The sequence below is a fragment of the Lonchura striata genome, chromosome 3 (genome assembly GCF_050655825.1).
Source record: "Lonchura striata isolate lonStrDom1 chromosome 3, ASM5065582v1, whole genome shotgun sequence".
In the NCBI taxonomy this organism is placed as follows: domain Eukaryota; kingdom Metazoa; phylum Chordata; class Aves; order Passeriformes; family Estrildidae; genus Lonchura; species Lonchura striata.
The window spans coordinates 114,198,477-114,224,812 of NC_140705.1; the positions used below are offsets into that span (position 1 = coordinate 114,198,477).

General features: G+C 39.6%; 1 protein-coding gene across 16 annotated transcripts in view; it reads right to left on the reverse strand.

Moving 5' to 3' along the window:
* Positions 1 to 26,336, reverse strand: part of EHBP1 (EH domain binding protein 1) — a 202,431-nt gene that overhangs the window by 105,884 nt on the left and 70,211 nt on the right. For 11 of the 16 annotated variants that reach the window (XM_085577248.1, XM_031504212.3, XM_085577247.1 and 8 more), the window contains exons 5-8: positions 22,152 to 22,333; positions 20,935 to 21,074; positions 14,010 to 14,132; positions 5,838 to 6,090 (exon numbers count right to left, since the gene is read on the reverse strand). In XM_085577248.1, coding sequence (XP_085433374.1) covers positions 5,838 to 6,090; positions 14,010 to 14,132; positions 20,935 to 21,074; positions 22,152 to 22,333 — 698 coding nt within the window. Of the gene's footprint in view, positions 1 to 5,837; positions 6,091 to 14,009; positions 14,133 to 14,837; positions 14,943 to 20,934; positions 21,075 to 22,151; positions 22,334 to 26,336 lie in introns of all 16 variants that reach the window. The other 5 variants (XM_085577242.1, XM_085577238.1, XM_085577237.1 and 2 more) reach the window with 1 other exon arrangement.

The window sequence follows — 26,336 nt, forward strand, 5'->3', positions numbered from 1 at the left end:
GGCTTCTTCTACACACCTACTAAAGCCAGCAGCTTTGTATTTTGTTAAGGATACTTACAGGCATCTTTTTTGCACTGAATTATTTCATTAATACTAATTGCTTTTCATATTTTGCAGTGCAAAACTGGACAGTTAGTTATGAAATGGATACATTAATTTATTCTTTTCTAGTCCCTCTTTCTCCTACAAGATACATTTATCCTATACTCAAACTATGATTCCCAACAATCTATCTGCATGCAGTCATTATATGCAGTGTAACCAGCCACAACAAATAACCTCAGTCCCTTGAAGTCCCTTACAACTCAACTCCAGATGGAAACACGAATGCATTAAATAAAAGTCTACCTAGCTAGATCCACTCACAAATTCCCTCTCAGGATAAGAGTTAGGAGCTAGTACACACTATTTTTAAGAACTACAACAGCAGTAAAAACCAACTATTCATCCAGGTGGCAACATCCATGATGTTGCCTTCCACACATCAAATTTCTCTCCTTCTTTTGTACTTGTAGTATAAAAACATCTTTCAGTCCCACAGACAAACTTCAGACTTTATTTTAATGCAATTTACAGTCATCCTGTTTTCACTGAGAAAAAGCAAGCAATTAATAACCCACACCACAGAAATCTACTTTTGAAAGGCAATGTTTACCAAAGCACACAAGTGAAAATCAGGCATAAAACCTCCAGATCTTTCTAAGAATCTGCTGCTTCTGCTCCTTACCCAACTCCTGAAGCAAAAGGGAAGACCAACACTAAAATAACTCAGCTGTTGACTGAAGAAAACTTTCAGGTGCTCCCACTTTGCTGCCCATCAAGTGCAAAGCCACCTGCACAATCAAAACTAAAGGCAACCAAAGGAACAAGTTAAATGGAAACAGAAGGGTATTTTCTATGGGATACAGCAGGAAAAGGAGGAATTCAGGCTGGAGTGGAGAATGCATCCAGTTGGCAGTAGCTCTAATTTAGCTGACAGCCCAGCTCAGCTGCCTTCAGACACCAGAGAGTTCAAAGGGAGGTGAAAATGAAGATAAAAGAGATAAAGGCTGAAGAACAATGCATTCTATAGGACAGCACAAGGTTTTTCTTTAGCTCCACAAGCCAGCCTTTGGAGCAGCCAACAGGCACAGCATGTTTGGCAGGAATTTACCTCTGAATTAGAAAGGTGTATTTGTAAGGTGTTAAAAATTATTGTGGTGCGACAAAAAAACCCAACACCTTATCAATGAGAGTAAAGAGGTCTGGAAGAACCATCTTTTGAATTTTTAAGCTCCAGAACTGCCTGCACTGCAGGTGTCATCCTGAAGATTTGCCCTCTGTAGCCAGCAGAAGGAAGTGCTAAAAGGACTTTTTCCTCTAGAGAAGAACTTGCTTGAAAGCCAGACTAAACCCTCACGTTTTGGTCACAGAAACAAACACAGTACATGCCCAGAACAGACATGCACATGTGCTAACTTCTACCTTCCTCTCCACACTACCCTTAATTGGTCTTACAAAAATTGAGCAAGATTTTTGAAAAATAATGTTATACAGGGAAAAACCAACCAAAATGGTTCTTTCCTGAACAAACTATAATGTTTGAAGTCATGAGGGTCTGAAATACATAGCAGAGTTTGGTCCAGCTTCCACATGGCTCTACATGAAATCAAACATCTGAAAAATCTGTTTGAAAAGAGCCTTAGCTAGAAAATATTAAAGCACTTTTTTCTGAGGTCAGCCCCATATTTACTGCTTCTGTGAAGTTATTTAATGGCTTCACATAAAATGATCTGTCTAAAGAGACACTAGCCTTTCCTCACAAAATTTAAAAAATTCAGACCTGACAAGATACCTGTCATTAAACTCACTGCCAGTGTGGTGGCTTGTGGCTTCTTGTGCAACAGGCAACTTCAGCAGATGGCAACTCGATAGCCTTGCCAACCACACAGCATAATTCTAAGCCACACAATGATAAATGAGATAAGAAGCCACAGAGCCAAATTATATTGGAAAGCAAGTTTTATTCTGACCAATTTAAAAATTATTTTGATCAGTCTTACCAGTTAGCTGAAAAAAAAAATTAAAAATGAACATTTTACTGAGGAGGAAATCCAAAGCTGTCAGCACGGCAGGACTAAAAGGTCAGGCAATATTGCCAATCAGAACAACTAAGCTGAAAGCATTATACATTAAGCAGTTGTGAGCTGTGCTATTTTCAAATAATTAACTTCACAAGGTGTGCCATCCTTCACTAACAGGTGGATTTTAATGTATAAAATTCAAAAAGACAAAAGCAGAATTTCCACTATCAGTGAAATGTCCAAACTAGCAAAAGGAAAATTGTTCTTTATCTTTAGCTATGTATGAGAATTTAGCCAGAGGAAGTATGCTTTGAGAGCACAGTTTTGCAGCAGAGTAAATGCACTGGCTCACCTAAGTCCCTCTGTGCCAGGCATGATGCTTATGCTCATGACTGTGCTTTGTGTGTGTTATGAAGTACCAGTTCTCTTCACAAACATTAGTCAAATCCATCTCAACGAAGCAAATTACCCCAGGTAAATCTTTCACAGAGGTTCACTGAGGCCAAGTACCTTTTACAGGATTACAGTGAGAGTCTGTTACAAAACTGGAGTCAGAGTTCAGCTCTTGGGGCACTTCGTGTAAGCTCCGAGGCCAGAATCAGAACTAGGGATCTGCCAGAGCAGAGTGGGACAAGGGTCCTGATGCTAACTGGTGTGTCCATGCTCCCAGGACACAACACTGCATTCCACACAAAACACAGGAGGAAAATGCCAAGCAGTACATTAAGTGAACCCCAATTAAACATTTAAGACATGGGGGTAAAGATACATTGTATTTCCTGATAATTAATAAATCAGGTGCCTTCCATTTCTTCCGTTTCATGCCTTGCACCTACAGGTTCAAAAGGACACTTGGAGACAGCCCTTGACCAGTGGTAGTCAAAAATAAAAGAGAATTTTTAAAAACTCAAAAAAACCAAGATGTTATGAGAGAGGTTGAAAAGAACATGCAAAGTTTTCTATTCTCATGATATGACTCAGTTGTTCAGCTTTGTCTTGAATACACTGCTCAGGCCAAGTCAACACATCTTAAAATAGACACATAGCAGAAGAAATAACAGGGTCCAGAGACGGGCGGTGGAAATGATTAGAGAGATGAAGAGACTTCTGTATGAAGAGAGATCGAAAAAGTTAGCACTCAGACAAGTGACAAGGAAAGGTGAACATGCTAGAGACAGACAACAAATGTTTATGACAGGTAAATCCAATACTACTAATTGCTGTTTTGATAAGCCAGCAGAAGAGACAGCATGGGACTGGAAAGGGAATTTATTTACAATCAACAGAAGAAACACATTGCATTAGAGATCTGGTTTTCTTGTGGAACTCTCTGCCACAAATTGACACAGAAACACATTGCATTAGAGATCTGGTTTTCTTGTGGAACTCTCTGCCACAAATTGACACAGAAACCTAGATTGCAGTAGACTTGGAAGAAGATTACCCACTTATGTAGATAACAAACACATCAATATTCACAGTAGGTAAAATCAATACACATCTGGACATAAACCCTCATGACTGAGGGCACTCAAAAAACAGCTTGCACTGCCTGCAAAAATTTTGTCTTTGGTGCTCACCAGACCATGCTTAGCAAAAGCTTTCTATGTTGCCCTGATTTTCAAAAGTGTTAAGTTTTCTTTTTTACTTCTTTTAAAAGTTTTAAAGTTCTCATAAAACTTCTTTAGCCTTCTGATAATCTTTACATATTTCTACTGGAGTTCTCATGCACTGTTCATGTAAATAATGATTGTTTTGCATTCTTCTTTGTGGGAAGAGAGAATTGATGGACTGTTGGTTTGACCAGTGTGGTTAGAGAAGTAGCAATTTCATCCTCCAATCCACTGTCACTTTTAAAATTCTATGCATTGCGAGGTCAGAAATAAAATTGGCTCTTTTTCTCTTCTGAACTTACCAAGCTTCTGTGTGCTCATTCCGTATCCAATAGTGACACCTTCTACTCAAAAATTTGAAAATTAAGGACATGAGATGAGGCAAAATAGTGTTTGTAGAGGTGATCTAATATTACATGTCCTGTGTTTCTGGACTGGACTTTTATCATTACACTCATTCCTCCAGAGTATTTCAGTATAAAGACTCAAGGGTTCTCCTTGTCACACCAATACCCAACAAATGGTCTCCAGGTCTTTTTGTATGATGCATTGCTCCTGTAACTTCAGAGGAAAATGTGGAGAGGAAGGGTACTTTAGGGCTCAGGACATAAAAAACTTGTGCAAAAGATGTAAAAAATTTATTTTAAAGTGTTTACCGACTCTTTATCCTTCCAGCTTCCCACAGGACACTGCATTATCATGAAAATACAGACCAGCTTTCAAGTAGAATCTACCTATGGGGGATTTATTTTTATCTTTGGGGAAAAAAACCCAGTGAAGCAAATGCAGTCGTTAAAACAAGAAGGAGGCTGTTGTTAATCAAGGGCTAAAGTCCAGTACACAGGAAAAGGAAGGGCTCCAATCCTGCCACAAGCCCCTTTGGCACGTATGTGCTTCGGGTAGAAATGGAAGCATAAACAGAAAACAGAGAAAATTCTTCACTTGCTCATCCATGTGGCTTTTTCTTCTTTCTGCTCCTCTCAATCTTTGCTGTTCTCTATACCTCTATCTTGGTAGGTGTAAAATACACACACTTTTATTCCCTACAGATTCTGGTGACCAGGGAATGACCAGGAATGCCTGGTGTGGCTGTCAGTGTGATGACACTGTGCTCTGAAGACACAGCAACCAGTGCTGTTTGTTCAGGCACTGTCCTGACAAATGGAGCTGGCAGAGGCATCACTACCAATGCTCTTTATTTTTTTTTTCTTTTACTTTTCACAAACCAAACATTAAGTCCATGGCTACAGAGCTTTAAAAGGAAAAAACTCTGCAGAGCCCTTCTTATGTTTCTATTAGGGTGCCTGGGAATCCTTCCATTTCCTAGACCACAGCTAGGACAGAGAAACAGAAAGATGATGATACCGTACCTCTGTTAATATAGAAATAATGCAAATGTCATGCCATGATAAATCTCATTAAGTAATGTAAAATTAAATGTTAATTAGAATTGTTGTGTGTAAAATTGCTCAGATGTAATCACCATAAACTGTCTCATGAGTGGTGGTTGGTGACTAATGACCACAAACAAGGATTAAGAATGTACCTTCCAACCTCCCAAGGAATTGCAAAAAGTTCTCCCTTCCTGACAGTTTCTATACTGTCATACAAGGCAGACATTGTGAATTAAAGGTTTTATGAGTAGTCATGCTGAAAGAAACAACTTAAGTAAGTGCATAGGGTGTTATCTTTCCCATATATATTCAGTTTATGAGATTCTTAAAAATGGGCTATGCAAAATGCTCTTCCTTTCTACATACTGCATTAAAATAAAACAAACTCCCTATTACCATTGGCCAAAAATATGATTTTTATGTAGCAAAGATAATGGCAAAAAGGAGAGGAAGGTCCAAGTTCTTGCTCCTTTGATTCCTGGCTCATTTGTAATTGTCAGGGCACGAAGTGCCAGAAAGGTCCACAGCCTTGTCCCTTATGAAGTCATTTGCTATCAATAAGGCAAAGGAAAGTTTCCTCACTGCTCCATGCTGATCAGCATAACCTGGGGGCATGGCATTTCCTGTGCTGGGCTGCCCCAGGATGAGCCTGTCCTAAGGAGGTGATTAAGGATCACCATGGTTCAACCCAATACACCTCAAGATTAAGCCAGGGATGCCACTACTAATGCCTGCAAAGCTGCTGAAAGATGGAGAATCATACTTACTCATCCAGCTCTTCCTCCTCAGCTCTAGAGGTATCTGCATAGAGGTATTTGCTCATATCCACTGGCCTGATGTTTTTCCTTTTTGCAGGTTGTGGAGGAGAATCTCTTACACTTCCAGGTGCTTCAGGTGGGGCATCCGGCTCATCAAATGGGTTCAAGTACTCTGGGGCATCTTCATCCTTGAAGGGATTGTAACTGTCAACATGGAAACTTTCTTCTGGCTTTGAAGATGAAGCTCTTTCAGGGTGAAGTTCTACCAAATAACAAAAACAAGCAAACAAACAAAATTAAACAGATTTAATGAATTAAATATTTGAAACCATTTTATCAGATCTTTATATTTTCAAGGCATATGAAAAGGTCTGCTTCTTAACTCTCAATACATAAAGTTATAGCCTTAGGTGAATTTTAATGCTTGTTTATTCCAAAATAGGTCTTTCAAAAGGTCTTTTGATTGAATAGGCTTCATTTTCTCACTTACTACAGCTCTTTCAACATCAGTTGTTAGTTTTCTTATTTGTCATATAAATGGCATCAAAACCAATATAAAATTATTTTCCCAAACTATTAGCCAATTTATGTCCTAACCAAATGTTCATAATTATTTATTTGAGCTTTTAATAAATAAAAAAGGCATTCTGTATTTTATAGTATTACTGGATTTCAAAATGGTGATAGTAAGTAGGTGGCCTTTTAATTTCTTAAAATTACTGAACTAAAAATCAGCTATTAAGTATTACCAGTAATTACATTTCAAAACACGTGTGGCCCTGGTAACAATACATAATCTCACTGTAAAAACTAATTTAAATTAACCCTAAAGAGATAGATAAATCACTCATCTTTTATTTGGGCTGTACAACAGAAAGTTAACTGGCAAGCTGGAGCTGCATGCTGTCATGTCCTTTCTGCAGCGCCTGTTATCCTACACTTCGAGATACTGAATAATGCCAATTCCCAGACAGCAATACAACATTTGTTACAAACAGGTAATGTTGATTTTACTCTTCTTGCATCATCAAATAATCAGCAGCTCTGTTCAATACTGGATTTTTTCAAAATCTATTCAAATAAGAACTTCAATGCAGCATCATTAAAACCTTTCAATAACCATATCCACATTATTATTAATGAAAAGTGTGTATTTTTCAGAGGTATGGTAATTAAACTGGACTAAACATACTTTTAAGGTTTAACAGAGCAACTCAAAGTTATTTGTAACAAGATTCTAAAAACTAAAACTATGGACTTTCAAGTGGATTTTTCACTGAAGTAGTATTTGGGCAGACAAAATCTCTAGTCACACAATGAACAAAGGGAAGCACTGTGCTTAGGTGAGTTTGGATGGATGATGCACCAAAGCTGCATATCCTGGTGAATTGCTAGAAAATGTGAGTTCTCTACCCTGCCAGCAAACATGCAGCTCACCCTGAACCCAGCTATTAGCACAGCCCAAGGTGAGGGAAAGCCCTGCCCCATGCAGTGTGAGCAGCTGTAACTTCCAGGGTGAACCAGAGCCATTCTAGCTGGACAGGAACAGGATCCCTGGCTGCAGGTGGTGACTTCAGCTCTCTGTGCACTGCACTGCTCCCTGGCTCAGGGCAGGAAAGGCTTCAGCTCTTCTCAGGACTGCAGGGATCCATGCTGGAGCATGAACACACAGACAGCAGCTGCAGGAAAACGTCAGGGTGTGTGTCTGCAGTATGTCAGCTGTATGCATGTGCTCACTCCTACCCCAGAGTAAATTCCCTAAAGAGAAGGGAATAAACTCCTGGGAACTTCTCCTGGGAGAAGGTGTAGTGACTGCACAGCAGGTGATGTGTATTAACCCTAGGTTATGTGGTGATGTGATCATAAGCCCACATCCCTTTGAGAAAGCTGTTTCAGAGAAAGCCACAGTGAAATAATATTGAAGGCCTATAGCTTAACTGACAAGAGAAAAGAAAGTATTTAATTCATAAATTCTTAAAAGCACGAATATGATCAAATCAAGCAAGAATACCCCAGAGTACTCTAGCTTAAATATATTTAAATGGAGCCCAATATCTAAAATGTATTTGTTCATTTATTTTAAGCTAAACTGGAACAGTGGTTCTATAGAGACTTGGGTCATTCTAGTGTCCAGTGCAGGTGGTCAAGGCAAGCAAAAGCTTCACTCTTCTTGCCCTGAGATGTCCTTAGTGTGGTTATTTTGCAGCTGAGCTGACTCCTTGACACTCAAAGCTTACAGGCACACGTCCAAACTGTTTTTAAAGTCAGGGGAGTCAAATCCCACCCTCACTGTATGCACAGTATATACTGTACACAGCATTCCTTGAAGCTAATGGTTGCCAGAATACTACTCAAATATTACCCACACATTTCATGATTTGATAAACTTGAGCAAGCAGAAGTGCTTTGGAGATGTGTCCTCAGAAGACAGTTCCATAAAAAAGCAAAAACACTAATGAAATGCAGAAAAAGGACTGATACCTTGTTCAAATAGTGTGGCTTATTGATAAAGCTTTAACCAAACTTTTTATTACTTTAAACTTTGCTCAGATATTAGAATATTTTATCAAGATAGTGGGCAACTACAAATAGCTGCTTCTGCAACTCCATATGATGGATCACTGCACCTGCACATGAATCTGTTGATAAATGCACATTATCATATCTGAGGGAAACCTTCTGATAACACACAAGAAGGAAAGTCAGTAATATATCCTGAAGTTAAAAACATTCAGGGAAACAATCTCATAAAACTATGGTGTAAGTTTTTATTTTTAATTTGCTTTTAAGTGTCTCCTGGAAACAATGAGTTAATTGCTTGTTTAGATCTGATAAATTTTAAGGGGCAATGCAAATAGTTTTTGCAATTCTTTCTATTTCGACACTGGATCAAGTACTGTAACCCTAACTATGACAAAATTATTTCTCTTTTTCATTGGCTCAACAGGAGCTACATGTTTGGCCTTACACACACAGTGTTACGTATAAGTGCTCAGATACCTCTGGCTTGTTATTAATGAAAATATTTCACAAAATCCTACACAAAGGCTGAAATTAAAAAAGCTTCTAAAAATATAATTCTCAAGATACTTTTACAGGTAGAATTTTGTAGAGGCTCATCTAAAACCCACTTAATTTGGCTACTCATTCTCTCTACTCTTGCCATCCAGGAGACCGTTTTCCTCCCACTTCTCCTTCCTTCAATGTTCCCACAGGACAGAGGGTTCCCACAAGGGTCCCCACCTGAACCCAACAGATTCTCTCCCATGGGGTCTCTGAAACCCTTTAGAACAAGTTTTGTGTCAAATGTTGGCCATCACAAGCCTCTCCATAACAAATTAAGTTGTTATGATGATGACTCAACAGCATTGCTCTTAAAGCCACACCCACTGTCACCTGTCACTTTTCTGTAACAGACTCATTTTCTCAAAGAGCTAATGATGCTGAGAAGTGCACTTTGGCAGGCTAAACGTACAACAGCTTACAAGGGCTCTATTTCCCTCTTGAAGATGCTATTACATTTACAAGGCAACACAGATTCCCCTGCTTTGCCCACATCATTCACCACAGCTCCACAAGGACTCCAGTCTCTCCACTGATATAAATTAAGAAAAATAAAAAAGAAAAAGATGCTTGCAGTCTGGCACGTTAAGGGTCAAACACAAAATAATTTTGCATGATTAAGTAATAAAGCCACAGGGGTAGGAGTGACAACAAGAGAGGTAGAAGTATTACTACAGTAGAAGCATCAGCTGCTCTTGTGCCAGATTCTGGAAATATTACTTGCCCTAACTCCACTGAGAAAGACTGTGATAGTAATCATTCTGGCACTACCTATCTGCACAATCAGCCAGAGCATCTCCAGAAATCACCCTGCCCTTCAACCCACTTGCCTTTTGTAACACAAACACATTGGGACACATCCCTTAAAACCAAACAAAACCTCCACCAAAACATCCCACATACCACTTTCCCCTTGGCAGAGGATGAAAGCAGCAGCCACCTGTGAAAGGCGCTCGGCTCCGCCTCTGCCTGCCTGGCTGGCACCACGGGGCGTGAGCACCCAGCAAACAGCACCAAGCAAAGGAGCAACTGCCCAGTGCTTCCAGAAAGAGCAAAGACTGGCATCCCCATCCACCACTGGTGGTTTGCTGAGCTTTTCACTGATACATGCACAACACTGTGCTTTTCATGACGAAAGGGACTGAGGCACCATTTTCCTCTCAATTGGCTCTGTGAGTAGGGGTACCCTGGAAGGATCTGGGGTTCGCTGCTGCAGCGTAACACTGTTCTCATTTTCAGTGTAATACATGCTGCAGGGAGCTCAGAAGTCCACACACAGGGTGATGAAATACACTGCTGAAGTAAATGGTGGTCTAAATGACAGGGGGTGCCAGCAAAGAGTTACCCTCATGTCTTGTGTGTGTTGTTTAGGTCATACGCAACTTAAAATTTTGTATTCCCCACCAAATTTTAAACAAATGTCTGGATTGATGAAAGTGTGTTGTGGTTTTCTGCTCTCATTTGTTGTACATGTTGACTTCCCCAAGTAAATATTTTGCACAGAAATTAACGGATTTTATAATTCTGTTGCACTGTGACTAAAAATCCAAAAGGTACTTCTCATACAATCATGTAAAGGCCGTCTAGTATAAAGCTGTAGAGATAAAACTGTTCAAAAAGATTATTTTTGATTTTCCCAGATTTCCAATGTCTAGCTGACCTAGTAGATACAGAGAGAATAAGCCTCAATTTGACATGTCACCCAAGAAACACATCTGAAGACCTTTTTGAGATGAGTTGTTGATATGCACATTCACTCTGCTGTGTGTGTAAAATCACTGTCACTGAGGACTTTTTAAATCCCAGCAGCATCCAGAGCCAGCTTGCTGATGACCCTCTGCCATGCACCACACCTACAGCGTGCACGGGTGCTGGAAGCACTCACGTCTCTAGTTTCTCTCCACCCCACATTCCCAGGGTTAAGTGATTATGGGATTAGGAAGATAGAGGGAAAGTAGCTGGTTTGTGAACAGGCACAAGAAATATCTGTCTAGGAAACAAGTATCTACTGGCAAGTAATCCTCCTTTCTCTCTGAGTGACTGTCAATACATACATATTCATACTCTGGGTGACTGAGCACACACGTTACAGGCTTGATAGGAATAGCCCTGGAATATCTCTGCCAAATAGCAAATCATGCCTCCTCACATCTGATGGCAAAGTGCTCAGGAAAAGAGGCTCCAGCTGGCTGCTCTGCACGTCTTGGGGAAATTAAGTAACAAATTCTACAGAAGACTTAGAACTTTCGCAAAGTCTAAACTCCAGATTATGCCTTGTCCAGATAAAAAGATAAAGAGACTAACATGTAAGTGAACAGAAAAATACTTCATCCCTGCACACATAAAAAGTTAATCTCTTGATTTAAGCAGATCACAAGACAAGTGAAACATGTAATGTGACTCTTTAAGCCTGTAGAAGAAAGCCTGTCTTAAACTCCTGAACCTCTGTCATGCTCTCGAGCTTCTGGGGTGGCCACCAAAAAGGTTACATTCACTTCAGGATGCAAAAGCAATCAAGCAGGCACAGCGTCAAAGAGCTTCCTAGAAAGAGATGGCAGCATTAAAGGTTCCACTCAGGTCTCAGAATAGAAGAATCATGAGTGAATAATGGGACACAAACAGGGCAGCCTTCAGGAGTTGGCCAACAAGATGAGAACAGCCATCTTGCATAGCCTTAAACTGCATTTCAAAACAAAGGGAAATGTCCCCAAAATGGTGATGTCCAGGTGGTCCTCCATGTAAAGACATTGATCCAATTAGCTATAGATTCCTGCTGATGCTGAAGACCAAAACCATCTTCTCTAATTTGTCTCAGCACCATTTTTTCTCCCCCTCCATTTTCTGTGGAGGAAGAGGACGGGAGGAAAGGCACATGTCAAGAAGGCCAAGCAAGGTAATGGGAACAAAACCAGTTCCCATTATAGGGACAAGACAGGTCTGGAGTGGAAGAACCAGTGATTCTCAGAGGTGTCTGAGGTAAAAAGAAGAATCCCTCATGAGGCACTCATCATAATATAAAAGCTTTAAAAATGCCACAGCAGAAGTCCAACTCTGTCTGATAGCCTGGGAATCAATCTTTCAGCCAATCTTCCAGCCTGGTTTAGTGCTCCAGGAAGACGTGACTCTTACAGAAGGCCCACTCCTCCCAAATTCAAACCACCTTATGACACAGTAGGAAGACTCTAGTGACACCCTGTTTATCCCAAACACTGTCCTGTTATGGTATGTTGACTGCTGCATGACAATGATGGGTGGGGGAGTAACACTTGGTATTCACACACCCAACAACTCTGCATTGCTGCCCACAGCTGCAGATGGCACCCAAGAGTCTGAGCACAGAAACTGTCCCAAGTACACAGAACAGACCCAGGGATACAGAAAAGCATCCACACCTCTGACTGAAGATGACTGTAAAGGCAGATGTCACCCAAAGAACTACAATCAACTGAAAAAAACCACGCCCTGACAGGCTGAGAGTGGCTTAGGAACACAAGCAGGCTGATGTCTTGGATGCAGGCTGCCCACAGTGAGCTTGACATGTGTTATCAAGCTACTCCAGTACTAAGAAACAACACCAGCTGTTTCTCCCTGTCCCCAGGATGAGAAAGAGTCACTGTATTTTGTGGCCAGAACACCCAGTGCTTTCATCTAGAATGGGTTCTCTCTGTAAAGGGAAGAAAAGCTGGGTTTGGAAAAAGCAGTTTAGGTAGGATAGGACTTGTACAGCTTTCTCCATGGAGAAGGGAACTCTTCCTAAAGCAGAGAAGGAGGAAAGGAATATAGACTGTGCCTCTTAGAGCAAGTTATTTACGGACTACCAGAAGGGTTTACATGCCCACTTACTCTGTTTCCTTCCATGATCCTAAGGGATCACTGTCAAGGAACAGATAGAGGAAATAAAGGCAAAGATTAGGACACCAGAACCTAATCCATATATATTGGTATCTACAGAGCTGAAACAAATCACTTCTGCAGCTCTAGAAAAACCTGACAGCTTTACAGGACAGAGAAGGTGCTCAGGCTAGTGGCTTCATGGCTTCAGTTGCCAAATACAGAAGATAGTGCAATGCCCCTGTTTCAGAAATACAAGCTGTGAGTCACACCACAGCTGAAGTATGACAGGACTTGATCCCCACCCACATCATTCCCTGTGGACTCTGAAGGCAGAAAAATTGTGTTGTGAGTAAACATTCAGCTTGTCCAATGAGAGTGCGTGACCACAGGGGCAAGCTGCAGCTTGGAAATCCATTCTCTTTGACCTGACCTTAGAAATCCCCTGGCTGCCCCTGGGCTGCTCCTGCTCAGTGTGGCTCTTCTCCATCACCATTACAGAGTTTTGAAGGAGCTTTGAACAGGAAAGGGTACAGTTTCAGACTTGGGAATTAACTATGAACTGGCCTTTTGAGCAGCTGCAAGCTAAAAGTGATACATCCAGCAGATGGGAACCTGCATATCTGGGCATGGAGTTGAGGACAGCAGAGATGTTTGCAGTCCTGGTGCTCCCTTCTGGCCTTATGGCCGAAATCTTATCTGATAAAAAATTTACAGGGGTTCTACATCTCACCCAAATGGAACAAGAATGGGCATGTCAGTCTGGAAAGGGGATTAACACCTAGCATGTGGTGCAAGGCACAATGCCAGAAGGCTTAACTGAGGAAGTAATAAAAGTAAAAAGAAAGAAAGAATAAAAGAAAGAAAATTAAATTGCAATAATGAAGATTAGTGCTAACCAAGAATAGCTGAGATGCAGTGAAGATTGCAGTGAAGGAAATTATGATATAAAGCATCACCCACGTGGAGCAGGGTTGTCTGACAGAATGTGTTGCTCATTCATACCACATAAGGTGAGTACTAGTAACACACCTGATAGGTCTAAAAGTCTCTGCTGGTAGTCCCCAGTGCAAATACACAGAATGTGCCTCAATACAAAGGATGGGATTCAAAAGATGAAACTATGTTCTAGTGGCAACTGGATCATTGCTATTGCTACCTCAGTGCTATATGAAATAATTGTATTTAATCAATTAAAAATTTTCACTCATAGCCCTAAAGAAATAAAAATCATGTTTCACAAAGCATTTGCAAGTAGCAACGAATTATGTAAAACAAATTAATTACCTTCTACATCAGGGTCTCCAAATAGATTTAATTCTGCTGTGTCAGGATCACCAAAAGGGTTCGTGCTGGAGTCAGCCAGGTCTTGCTCCCCTTCATCCAGAAAATTAAGCTTATTGATAAGCTCTACAAACAAATTGGAACATTGTTTTAATATATAGGCAAACTGTTCATCCAACCTATCTGGAGCTCAAAAAGCCCCATGTCAACAGTCCCTCGAAACACTGCACCAGGGTATGGCACGAACTGCACAACTAAGTTAACACAGTCCAGTAAGTACATCAACAAAGGGAGAAAAAAAAAGTGAAATGAATGAAACTTCTATTTGCTGATCAGAACATTATGTAACAGAAACAACTTCTAAAAAAGCCTTCTCTTTCCTTCACTAAATAAATGTTGTGGAACATCTAACAAGCTAAATGCGGTGATTTTGATTGTTCACATCCATGCTAACTATCGGCAGGAAATTTTAATTTTGGGATGTAACGTGCACATAAAAGCAGAGATAGGACATTTTGTCACTTTAGAAAGGTCAAGTATTACTGACTACACAACTAATGTTTTAAGCTTAGGGTCTGGTGGCTTCTCTTTCTTTTTTTTTTGTAATTTTTTTTCTTTCTTGTTCATTATCAGATGACAACGGAGCTGTGGCGGAGACAGGCTCTTTCTCTATCATGTTGTTACCTGTTGGATGCACTACAAATTACTGAGAGTCATGCTGGGTGGAAGCACAGAGATAAAACTGACAGCTGAATACAGGCAGGAGTCAAAAGGTAATGGGTCACAGTAAATACAATCAGAAACAGAAAGAAAGGATGAAAGCTCATAGACCTTCAGAGGAACTGGCTGATTTAGCTGAAGGCATATTTGCTCGCTTTATGCAGTCATCTTGATCTTCATCTAAGCTGCTCAGAGCATTCAACTGGTTTACAATTTCTGTAAATAGAAGCCAGTCAAGACAAACGTAAGGCAAGGGCATTTAATGAAACAGAAGTGGAACGAACACTGTTACCAGAAAGAGAGAGAGCGAGGGAGAGAGGGTAAAAGAACATATTTAGAATGAGTCCTTACAATTATATAACTACAGCAAAGTACCTGTGTAGGTGCTTCAGGGATAATTTCACATGAAACCCAGTTAACAAGACATAAACAAAACCTAGCCAGGTTATGGGTGTCAGCAACAACAGTTTTATGAGGCCAAGTATTATGCACATCAGTTGAAAATTTAAATAGATGTGCTTGATATAATATAAAGATTTTTCCTGCTCATGAAGAAAACCTGAATGTGAAAACATTGTCAATTAACACAAATCAGCCCTAGAACAATTTATCTCCTTCCCAAACCCTTAAGGTTACAGCAAACTAACCTATACAATATGCATTTTTATCTTTTTTTTATTTATATACACACTCTGATAATTTAACATTTACAATTAGTCACCATTACATTCTGATCTATGACAAGCTGAATTTACCTTAACAGTTCTAAAATACATGATCAATATTGTGCCAGAAGAATGCAAACTGAATGTATATATCACCTGAACTTTTACTGTCATGCTATGTAAGTAACACCTTCCTGTTTGTTAAAATCCTATTTCACCTTCTATCCATAATGGAGAGCTCCAAATTACCATGAACAAGTAATTTTTAAAATGTGTTACATGTTTAATTCTAGCTAAGATGAGGATGACTCCATAATTCTGGAAGGAAAGGAAGAAAAAAACAACTGGGTCTGAGTGGCTTCTGGCCCAAGGGGAAAAATTCCTCTCTGCTCCCCCCTAAGCAGTGCCATCCACAGCATCTGACAAATGGAGCTGCTAGTAATGGGGATTGAGCCTGGGGCATCTCTCAGAGACCTGAGCATACGTTTCTGAGCAGAGGGGACAGCCCTCCTCATCCTTCCAGATGACAAACAGGCAAGAGAAAGCTGTGCAGGAGAGATGATCCTGCTTGTGGAGTATCACTGCCCCACTGACAGCCTTTTTCATCTCCTGTTTTTTCCCAGTGAAATAAATGGATGATGCCTCCTGGTATCACCAGCCAAGTTAAAGCTTCATGCCAGTCATTCTTGTATTTTCTTTAAAGTTTAATTTCTTGTGTACACATCTCAGTAACACTTTTAGTTTACTGCTGTTTTGAACTTGACTTTTTCTCATCTGGCTTTTGTTTGGGAAAGAAAATTTTGTCTTTATTCAGTGAACTAGTTTTAGGGAGGAAGATATTGAACAGAGGCAAAAATTGAGTAGTACCCTGACTGTCTCAACTCATGTTGGTGCTCATGGCCACCCAGAACTTCTTAGTCAGGGGGGTTTTTCATGCTTTTTCATAGCTGACACACTGACACCCCTCCTGATTTCATGCCTTCACAGACAGCACAAATAAACTGAAGCCCAAAGCAGACCAGAACCTGATCATATTTCTGTCACATGGATAAAAACTTCTTTGGCAAATTTAAATGGCTTTGCAAAGACACACCAATCTGCAAATTACCAAGGAAAATTACCTACTCTGCCAATATCTATTGGACATCCTAAATGCTGACAGTGACAAACCCCAAGCAGAATTCCTCTGTAATGCATCTCCTAACTGATCTTGACCTTAAAGCATAAATCTGCTTACATGGGTTTACACTTATATCTGTCCCCATAGAGTTAACTTAATCATTCTTTCTTTCTTATTTTTAGCTCAGACAGGACTATTATCCTAAAAAATAATACCAAGAGTGTCCCAAAACTTAGCTTTCTCAGTATAAAACAATACATACACCTGAGAAATCTGCATATTATAATACTATCTTCTGGGAATTTTTAGGACTCGAGATAAGACAATGGAACATACCTTTCTGTAATCAAATAAAATAGAGCTGACCTCATGAAACAGCAGCACTAAGGAATTAGGAGTTAAAAACAGGCTCAGATGCTGACATGATTTACAATGTATTATGTCAGCATGTGGAAAAAAAAAATCATAATTCAGTTTTTATTGTCGGAAAATAACAAATTAAGTTCAGAGCTTTAAAAAGAGGGAGTTCTTTGATGTGGTCTGAATCACCTGGTCTTATCTGCCAACCTAAACACCCATATGCACTACAATGTTTCTCATTACAATATTAAATGGTTTATGTCATATTTTGGAGTATGGAAATGGTAGGTTGGAGATTTATATCCCATATTATCTTTTATACATCTCATTATCTACAAACATACATTAGCTTGTTCTACAAGTATGTCACATAAATCACCGGTTTGGTTTTTGGGGTTTTTTTATTCTTCTCTCCTTCTTGGGTGTTGTTGTTAGTTTTTTTTGGTGTTTTGTTTTTTTTTTTAATTTTTTTGGCTTTTTTGTTTTTGTTTGGTTGGTTTTTGTGTGGTTTTTCTGTGGTTTTTGTTTTGTTTTGTTTTTTTGTGGGTTTTTTTTTTGTTTGTTTGTTTTGGTTTTTTTTTTCCAAGCAGCTTGGTGATCCTGACAAAGAGTAAATGCACCAAAATTGTCAGGAGAGATATGGTTTTGCAAAAAAGGGTTACACATATTGTTATCCAAAAGCTTGCTCTTGAAACATGCTGGGATTCAGACTCCTGCAATAGGTAGCACGTGGGCACTTTCCTGATTCCATGTGGTGCCCCAGGACAGCCACTGTGCTCCCAGGCAGATGGAGCAGAAGGCAGCTGTTAGCCCAAGCAGGAGGCTCCAAGTAGGAATTAAAACATTAAGAGAAGCACATATTTATTGCTGTCCTGTTTGTGAGTTGTGAGGCATATTTTCTTCAAGTACAAGATGTCTTGTATTCCACTGAAGACTAAGGACAGGATAATTCTGGGAGGTTTAAATCCATGTGTATAGACAGTGTAGAAACTAAATATTTGAAATTTAATTCATGGCAACAAACAATTTTCAACTTCACACAGAACAGCTGGAGGAGATACAGCTTTTACACATGAAGAATTTCAACAAGAAATACTGGAAGGAAGAGGGGAAAGCCCGAGATGAAGGGAGACTTTGTCAAGTGGAAGCAGTGCTTGGAATGGAAAATATCTTTCAGTCTGGTCAGCTGCATGACAACAGTTCCATGTTGACCACTCCAAATTCCAGTGCTTTTGAGGTCAGTCAGTATTGCACCACCTACTTCACAGCTGAAGAAACAGAGGCACAGATACCTATTCCAAGTTAGGCAACCCATCAAGGAAGAGAAGCAGCATTTCCTAACTCACCTGCACCATCTAGAGCCCCACACAGCAGAGCTCCCTTGTTCTCCCAGCAGTGATATATATGTTCATCCATGAAACTGCAACTTTGGCACAATCAAAAAAAAAACCCACAAAGAAAACCAACAAAAATTGTTACACACTGCAAAAAGGAACAGTGTCTGATAAAAGACTTGCAGCACCCCTTGCAGCTGTGCCTTGGGAACGATAACGTTTCAGACATCAAGTCAGCAGTGAGCAAACCTGGAGTGAAAAGTAGGAGAACATTCCCTCCCTCTTTGCTACTTGCACTTCACTCATTGCAAGCCCAATCACAACACTAAATGTGGTGGTGCTCCCTGGTTCCTGTGAGGTGTTTCAGGCAGTATCCCTGTTTTACAGCTGGGAAAGCAGGCACGCAGAGGTGACTGCCACGGGGCACTCTGAGTCAGTGAGGCATTCCAGCTCCTCAGCTGCCAACACCCAGCACGGCACAAGAGGAGAAAATGTTGGTAGCAGCAAGCTTTCAAAAGGGTTATGTAACTTCCTCAATTAACTTCATGGTATTCTGTGAACACTGCTTTTGAAAGAGTTCTTTCCTACATCAGTTTTGTTACATTTCCCTTTTTCTAAATTTTTTCCTGCTTTTCCACAATGATTCCTACCTCTTTCTCCCTTGCTTCCTCAGCTCTTCTCCTAGCTTTCCCCATTATATTTATTACAGGAGTCACTGCAACTGCCAATGAAATCAATCTTGAGCACATGTTGAAATAGATACTTTACATCTTATTTATTAATGTTTATTTATTGCCCTATGTTTTATGTTCTCCCAATTTGCTTGGGAAATTGCATGCACTCATTCCCTTCAACATCCCTCTCCTTCTCACAGGTGGGAAAAGCTGGCCAGGCTCTTAAACCAACTCAGCTGTTGTAACCAACATGAGAAGAAAAGGGTCGAGCCTGGCTTCCCCACACCATGATTCATTTACAAAAATGAACCCAACCCAACACTCCCATTTTGTATGGCTAGAAAACAGTATCAGAGCAGGCCAAGCAAGGCACAGAAATTGTGAATTGTGAAGTATTTATTACTTCTGCCTTTCATGCAGGTATTGTTAGTTTTGAACAGATAATTTTGGCCTTTGCCATAGCAGATGGAAAGCTGAAATTACTCTAAAATAGCTTGTGCTGCACATCAGCCAGCTCACCCTTCCCATCTATCTCCAGGGATGTTCATTCCATACCCAAAGATAGTAGACAGCCTAGTCTAACCCAGATCAGGCTTTTGCTTGTTTAGCAATCATTTGTAGCTTGTTGAATGCTGCAAAATCAAGTGCTGAGAAGCAAGCTGGGATGCTTTTCACCTGCTGTCCTTCTGCATCTGGGTTTTCTGTAGTCCTGAGTGCAGCACCCAGGCAGATCCCAAAAAACCCTTGTGCACAGGAGTTTCTATAGACTGAACATTACCACTCCTTCATTTGGCCTTCTCTGTGGTTATCCAATGGCCTGGTGAACATGGCAGGTTTTGTTTGATGCTGTGATCTGATTTATTCTGGTTACACTGGGAAATAAGTCAACCTTGCAGAATAATTTCAGTGTGACCAGACTGGTACATCTCTGCTCTCTGCCCAAGAATACATTATCCTGGTTTCTCAGATATTTCATTCCAGACTTTCCAATATGCTTTGTGCCAGACACATACAGCATAACCAGACATTTGGCCAGGGTAAAAAATGTTTAATTGAATATGCAAAGCATACAGAAAACATATTTGCATCCTTTCACAACACTAAATGTAACTAAGTAATAAATGCTTCAGGCTGAACCTTTTGATTGCAATGAAAGCTCAAAAAGAAGTGATGAAAGTAATGTTTCATAACACTGAACCAATGTTCCTCTGAATTTTCAAGAACAGATTTGACAATTCACTTCTCCATTTGGGATGCTCTTCCCCCACTTTGGAGAAGGATCCCTTTATTTCTGACATTTTAAAAGAGCATTGGAAGTTATGAGGTTTGGCATCAGAAGTTAATTTTCTTTTCCTAATTCTTTACAGAAAGAGTTCTTACCGAACCCATCTGGAGCAGTACTACACACTGATCTGTACCAACAATTTAACATCATCTCACCCTGATCTGACTTGCCTCGATTAGTTCAGCTATCCTGAATACACTAAGCACTTTCATCAGCAATTCAAATGTGGTTACACTATCTCACTTCAAACAACTTCACTATCAAATTCATTAAAGTCCTTTAACAGCCTCCCAGTTTCTTTTGCATGAGACACCCCCACCCAAAGGCAGCAATATGCAGCCTGGAATTGCCATATTATTGAGCAGAACCTCAGCATCTGTTCATGGCACAAGTCATTTCGCAGTTATTCTCCTAATAATTCTTCATTATTTCACTTGAGCCTCTCCTCTTGTCTTCTCGCTCACTGACCCTTTCCTTCTGCTTTTCCTGCTCCTCTGCTCACACTGCTTCTTTGCTTCCCTAAAATGCTACCTACTTAGTGCATCCTCTCCCAAAAACAGGACACTCAGACACAAATCAGTGCTCTTGAATTCACAAGGATTAAACTTTGTTGAGTTATGGATGGGTTCCTCTTCAGTCAAGCTATCCTAAATATTGTTTTGGTTGTTAGGATTTTTTTTTAAGTGAAATAAAAATATAGCATAAGGATAAAAAAAATCGGACAATTAGCAAAGGAAACTATATTTTACAATGCCTGTGGCAAAACCAACCTGTAATTTTTGCAGCCTTTTCCTCTTGATTCACTCTGTTTTCTTCATCTTCTTCATTGTCTTCCTCAAAATCATCTAGGTTACCAATATCAGCTTGTTTCATACTCATCAAACTAGCCAGGCTTTGCATGTCTTCATCCCTAAATAACAAACATCACACCAGGCATTAAAATGCAGCCTGTTAATACCACATCTGATATGACTGTATTCTTTAAAATTCTTTAAATATTTTGATGTTTTCTTCAGGGAGGTCTGTGATATCAGATCTGATCTTGAATATAATGAGAAAAACAAAATTAATACAACTCATAAATATATATCAATTTCTGAAGGGAAAGTTTTCAATTAACAAACTTGTAAAGGGTAAAAAAATACTGCTTTGCATCAAGAGTTAACAATTGCCTCCTAAAATTTTAAACCAGCCCAGAAAGGCTGGCAAATGCTTGCCTGGTCTGCTTCGGTTCAAATGAAAACGCTTGGCCAGACCGACTGCCCACATGCTGCATGCATGCAATACCTACATTCATTCATAACTCCTGATGCTGTTACAGGATTAAAATCCCTTTTCTAAAGATCTGAAATCATTAACGAGATAAGAAAAAGGCAGTGTCTATTTACACGTACTGGAAACCAATGCTTTCACAAGGAGCAGCTTTTTTCAGATCCCTTGCTCAGGGTACTATGAAAACCCTGTCAATAATTTACAATCTAGAACCAAGTGATGAGTCAGGGGAGTGGTAATCAGTGCCCAAGAGAACTCTTCCCACAGGATGTTCTTGTGCTCAACCCAAAATCTTAACTCTAAATCCACCCTCCCTCACCTTCCAACTCCTTGTCCTCATTGCATTCTTTGTGAAATATCAGTGGGCTCCCCTGAAATCTGCCAAGGGTATTGTTGGATGAACACACACATGCACATAAACACACACTCCCACTCATTTCAGACCTGTAGATACTTTTAAGCTGTTGTTATTTTAAATGTCTGTAAGAGTAGAGCACAAGTCATTTACCTCTGAAGAACACAAGGCTGAAATCAGAGTAAGAAACAACTTTTACTCAGTTAAGAAACCAACTATGGCAAGAATGATAGGTATGCTGAAGGATGCTCTCAAATTCCACCTTTCTATACAAAAAGAGCTCTTTATCCAAAGGATTCTTTGAAAAGCAACACATAGCAGGCTATCTGGTTTTAAAAAAAAACCCAACAAACAACTTACGTGGCTTTTCCTTCCCTCAGGAAAATACAAGATAAGGAGAACTGTAGTGTGGCAGATACCACTTTCTTAGACAAAGGCTTGAATTTTAACCTGACATCTGTCTGTGTAGGCATGGGGCTGGCATATTGCTTCATGTTGATGCTGCTGGTGGCAAGAGCTTTTCTACGTCCAGAAGGAGATTCCTGAAAGCAAGAGAAAAACAAAGCTCATGGATGTAAAAGGTGCAGTTACACCCAAACCTGCATGTGCACAGAACAAAACATGCACTTATTAAATCTGTAGGGTTTTTCCTTCCCCCCCCCCCCCCAAAAAAAAAAAAAAATCACTGTGGCCCAGTTGAGTGACAGAAAACCATTTCTTAAACTACATCAGTCACTAATGGTGGTGGAGCTTTGAACACTTTCTTAGTGCAACTAAAAAAAAAGGTTGTCCATTGTGATTAGTGGTGTTCCATTATTCTATTATGAGATCTAGGATTTCTTTAATGGCTTGAGCTTGAAGTAGATCCACAGCCCACATCCAGTTAAACTGCTGGGAATATATTCTCATTTCTTTTCATAGCAAATTTGACTCGCTCTGTCCAAACTTGGATAGTTCTGGACTGGAACTTCCAGCCTGTGGAAGACATGGGTTTGGACCAAGCATGTATTTCTTTGCATAATGCTTTGAGGTCATCTAGTCTGTGTTCCATGCTCAAATATAATACCTGAATATCTTTCTGAGCAGTGGCTCTTCTCATTAGTGTTGTACATGCACTATCAAGAGTGAAAGGTTTCTGAAACTAAAATTGACAATACTTCCAAAAATACTGATAAAAATTTTGCAAGAAAAGAATAAAGAGCAAAATAGATAAAAGTCAAAATTTTATCTGAAAAGCTGAAGTTGCATTTCAATATAAAAGTGTTGCTCATGATTTAACAATTCAGACAAATTAATCTAAAATGCATCTAAGAATCTACTCTCTTGTTCTATCTATTATCAGCATCATCAAGAAAGGAATGATTTTATTTCAAAAAGCTCCAGTAACAAAAAATAAAACAAAAAAGCCCTGCTTTTAATTCTTTTGAAAAATGTTCTCACAATAAGACTACATTTTACTGCAGCTGACAATTTGTGTTGAATAAAGAATATTAATTCAATCAAAACATTCAAGCATCCTTTTTCAAAGTACTTGACATTTCTGCCCAGTAGAATAAGTCAGAATGTAATATGTCATCCCCAAAGAATACCTTGTTTAAAAAACTAGCCTTATCTGACAGATTATGCACAGCAATATTATACAGAACTATTAGTGCATGTAGATACCTTATGAATGAATTTCAAAAATGCATCAAACACTTGAGAAGGATTTAGGCCCTCTCAGAAGAAATACTTAAGAATATGCAAATACTCTCAGCTGAATTAAGTTGAACAGATGCGACTCTCACAAACAATACGAGTGCTCCTTCCCCGGCTGCAGTTGTCAATCAAAGAGCAAGATTAAGGTCCAAGGTTCTGACAATGTGTAAAATGGAAAGGGAGTTTCCATTATTACACAGATATGAACAACAATAATCTGTTCTTGTATCATGCCTTTAGAATAACTAACATTACAAGTCGTTATACAGAGTGTGAGGTTTACTGCAGCGCCCGTGCAGGCATCTACACCCAACAGGATCTTAGACAACTCATCTTGGAGGATTTTGAAGAGTTGATGTTGACAGTAAGATGTTGATCTTAGCAAGATCAACAGATCTTAGAACAAACCATGAATGTGGGTGCTTGCTTGCAGCCTTCCAGATGAATCATTCATCAGCCACACCATGCCTGTATTCTGACGTGCTCCTCTCAGTCTGACTACCAAAATCACTTCTCAGCAGCTGTGAATATCCCCAGCCCAACAGAGATCTGCATTTATTTCCTTTATTTATTTATTGTGTAGCTACAAATGCCTTCTCAGTGCTGGCTCACCTGTTACATGCACCCATGTCAGGAGAGCCACACACAGACCTCCCACTGGGTCTCATAGGGAACACCAATATGCTTCAGTGACTCCAAAAAACAGAGCTACCTGGGGGCAGAGCTACTTTCTCTGGTTACAAACACACCATCTTATCTGCTAAGTCAGGTGCATGTTGTCTTTATCAAAGTGATTTTTTGAAAAAAGTCAAAGCAAACAAGATAAGCCAAGCCTGTCTCCAGTTCAATGGTGGCTCTGAAGTGAAGAGAAAAGCACACAACATTAAACTTGCAAGCATGCAAAAGCTGGACACACATAGAAAGGCAGAAGGATTTTGAAATTATGTGAATTTACATTTTCACTTAATATCTATTTATTGTACAAATTATCATCTTGTCATTTACACCTTCAGATAATCTGGATTGGAGAGTGAATGAGAGACATGAATAGGGAAGAGGCAAAGTTCTCCCAGTGAAGATGATCATCAGCAATTCCTAATGGAACCTTCTGCTGGTAGCTGATGTAGAGGAAAAGGGAGATGAGAATGCAGGCAGCAGGGTGCCAGGACAAAGGGAAGGAGCCAGCCACAAGCAGGAAGATTTTCCTATCACTACACATCCTGATGTGCTGTGAAGAACAAGATACACTTAGCAATCGAGTTCAATCTTCCTAAGAAATTGATTCATTTCACAACATTTTTGTGCGGCAAAGACAGAACCTGACTTTCCAAGTTCCAAGTGCCTAAGAAAGTCAAAATTTGTAATATTATACCAAAAAAAAAAAAAACAAACCAAAAAAAAACCAAAAAAAAACCAACAAAAAACCAAACCAACCAAAATCCCCAAACTCAAACAAAAATAGACAGTGACTGATATTTTGAGTCTTATTTTGCTCCACATGCAAGTTTAAGTATGTCCTCCTACTCTTCCAGAAAGTGAAGCCTGTTAGAAGTTTTGCAATGTTTTCTCCTTTTAAGCTTCACAGGTTTGGCCTTACATGGTTTTATCTATGTAAGTACACAGGGAAAAACGTTTTGCATGTTAAAAGAAGATTCTCAAGCTGCATAGGTCCATGACTGATTTCACAATGGATTGTGTTTTCTACTCTGACACACAACCAACTTCTAAAAAATTGTCTTTAAATGTCAGAGCGTGCTCATAATCACCTCTTGCAAAGATTGTAGCATTTTCTTCCTAAAAACCTACATACTTCCTGTAGTAGAATTTGAGTTGCCCCAGAAACAGAGACATTTTCTTGCAGAAGGATAAATAATTCTTAAATTAGCAGGGATAAAATAATCCAAGAATAGAATAGACAGCAAACCTACAAGCAGAATGGCCAGAAAGAGCTGAGCTTGAGTGAGTTGTTCCAAAGAGAAGCCCACTTTGGTAGGGGTATTTTTTTTTTTTAATAAATAATATCCATTTAAAGGTAAAGAGTATTTACTTGTGTCTTACAGGAGCATGTGGAAAGTCAAGCAGGAATCCGAGTGCAAATGTTTTAATTGCTCAACTTTCCTGCTTTTGCCTATATAATCAAAGTTTAAACTGTGTAAGGCTCTGTTATGCCTCCAGGTGTTTTACATTCATGTGACTGCCAGGGTTGCCACATCCTGTTTTGTGAAAGGGTGGCATGAAAAGTCAATTCTGAAGTCACAAGAGAGAAACAATCCAATGCAATAATAAAGAGAGGTGACAAAATACAACCCTTAACAGTGAAGATGGAGTGCATTCTGTAAGAAAAGAGCAATTTAGAAACCCTTTACTTTTAAGAAAGGCAATGCATTATGCAAATAAAATCAGCTACAATATCTGAATGTCACAGAAAGACAGAAGATAACATAGAGTGCCAGTAAAATACAAATACCTCTATGTTATCTTCCAGCTCAAACATCCTCCTGAGACTAGAATGGGCACTGCTGGACTCGTAAGAGGATCCATGGAGCATTGGTTAACAACCATTTCTTGTTTCATGTTTGTTACTGTACGGTTCTATCAAGTGAAACAGCACACTGGGAAAAAAGTGCCATTCTCCTTGAAAACTTTAATAAATTATTAAAAATATAACTACATAGTATGTTAGCAGAAACTCCAGCAGGCCTATCTTCTTGCCTAACAGAATAATGGCTGTGTTGGGTCAGCTGAAGGCTCTGAGAAATCTGAATGTTATTTTAGAAGTACATTGTTTGCCAGAGTGATCATTTTAATTCACTTAAGAAGAGGAGAATCTGCACATAAACATACAGC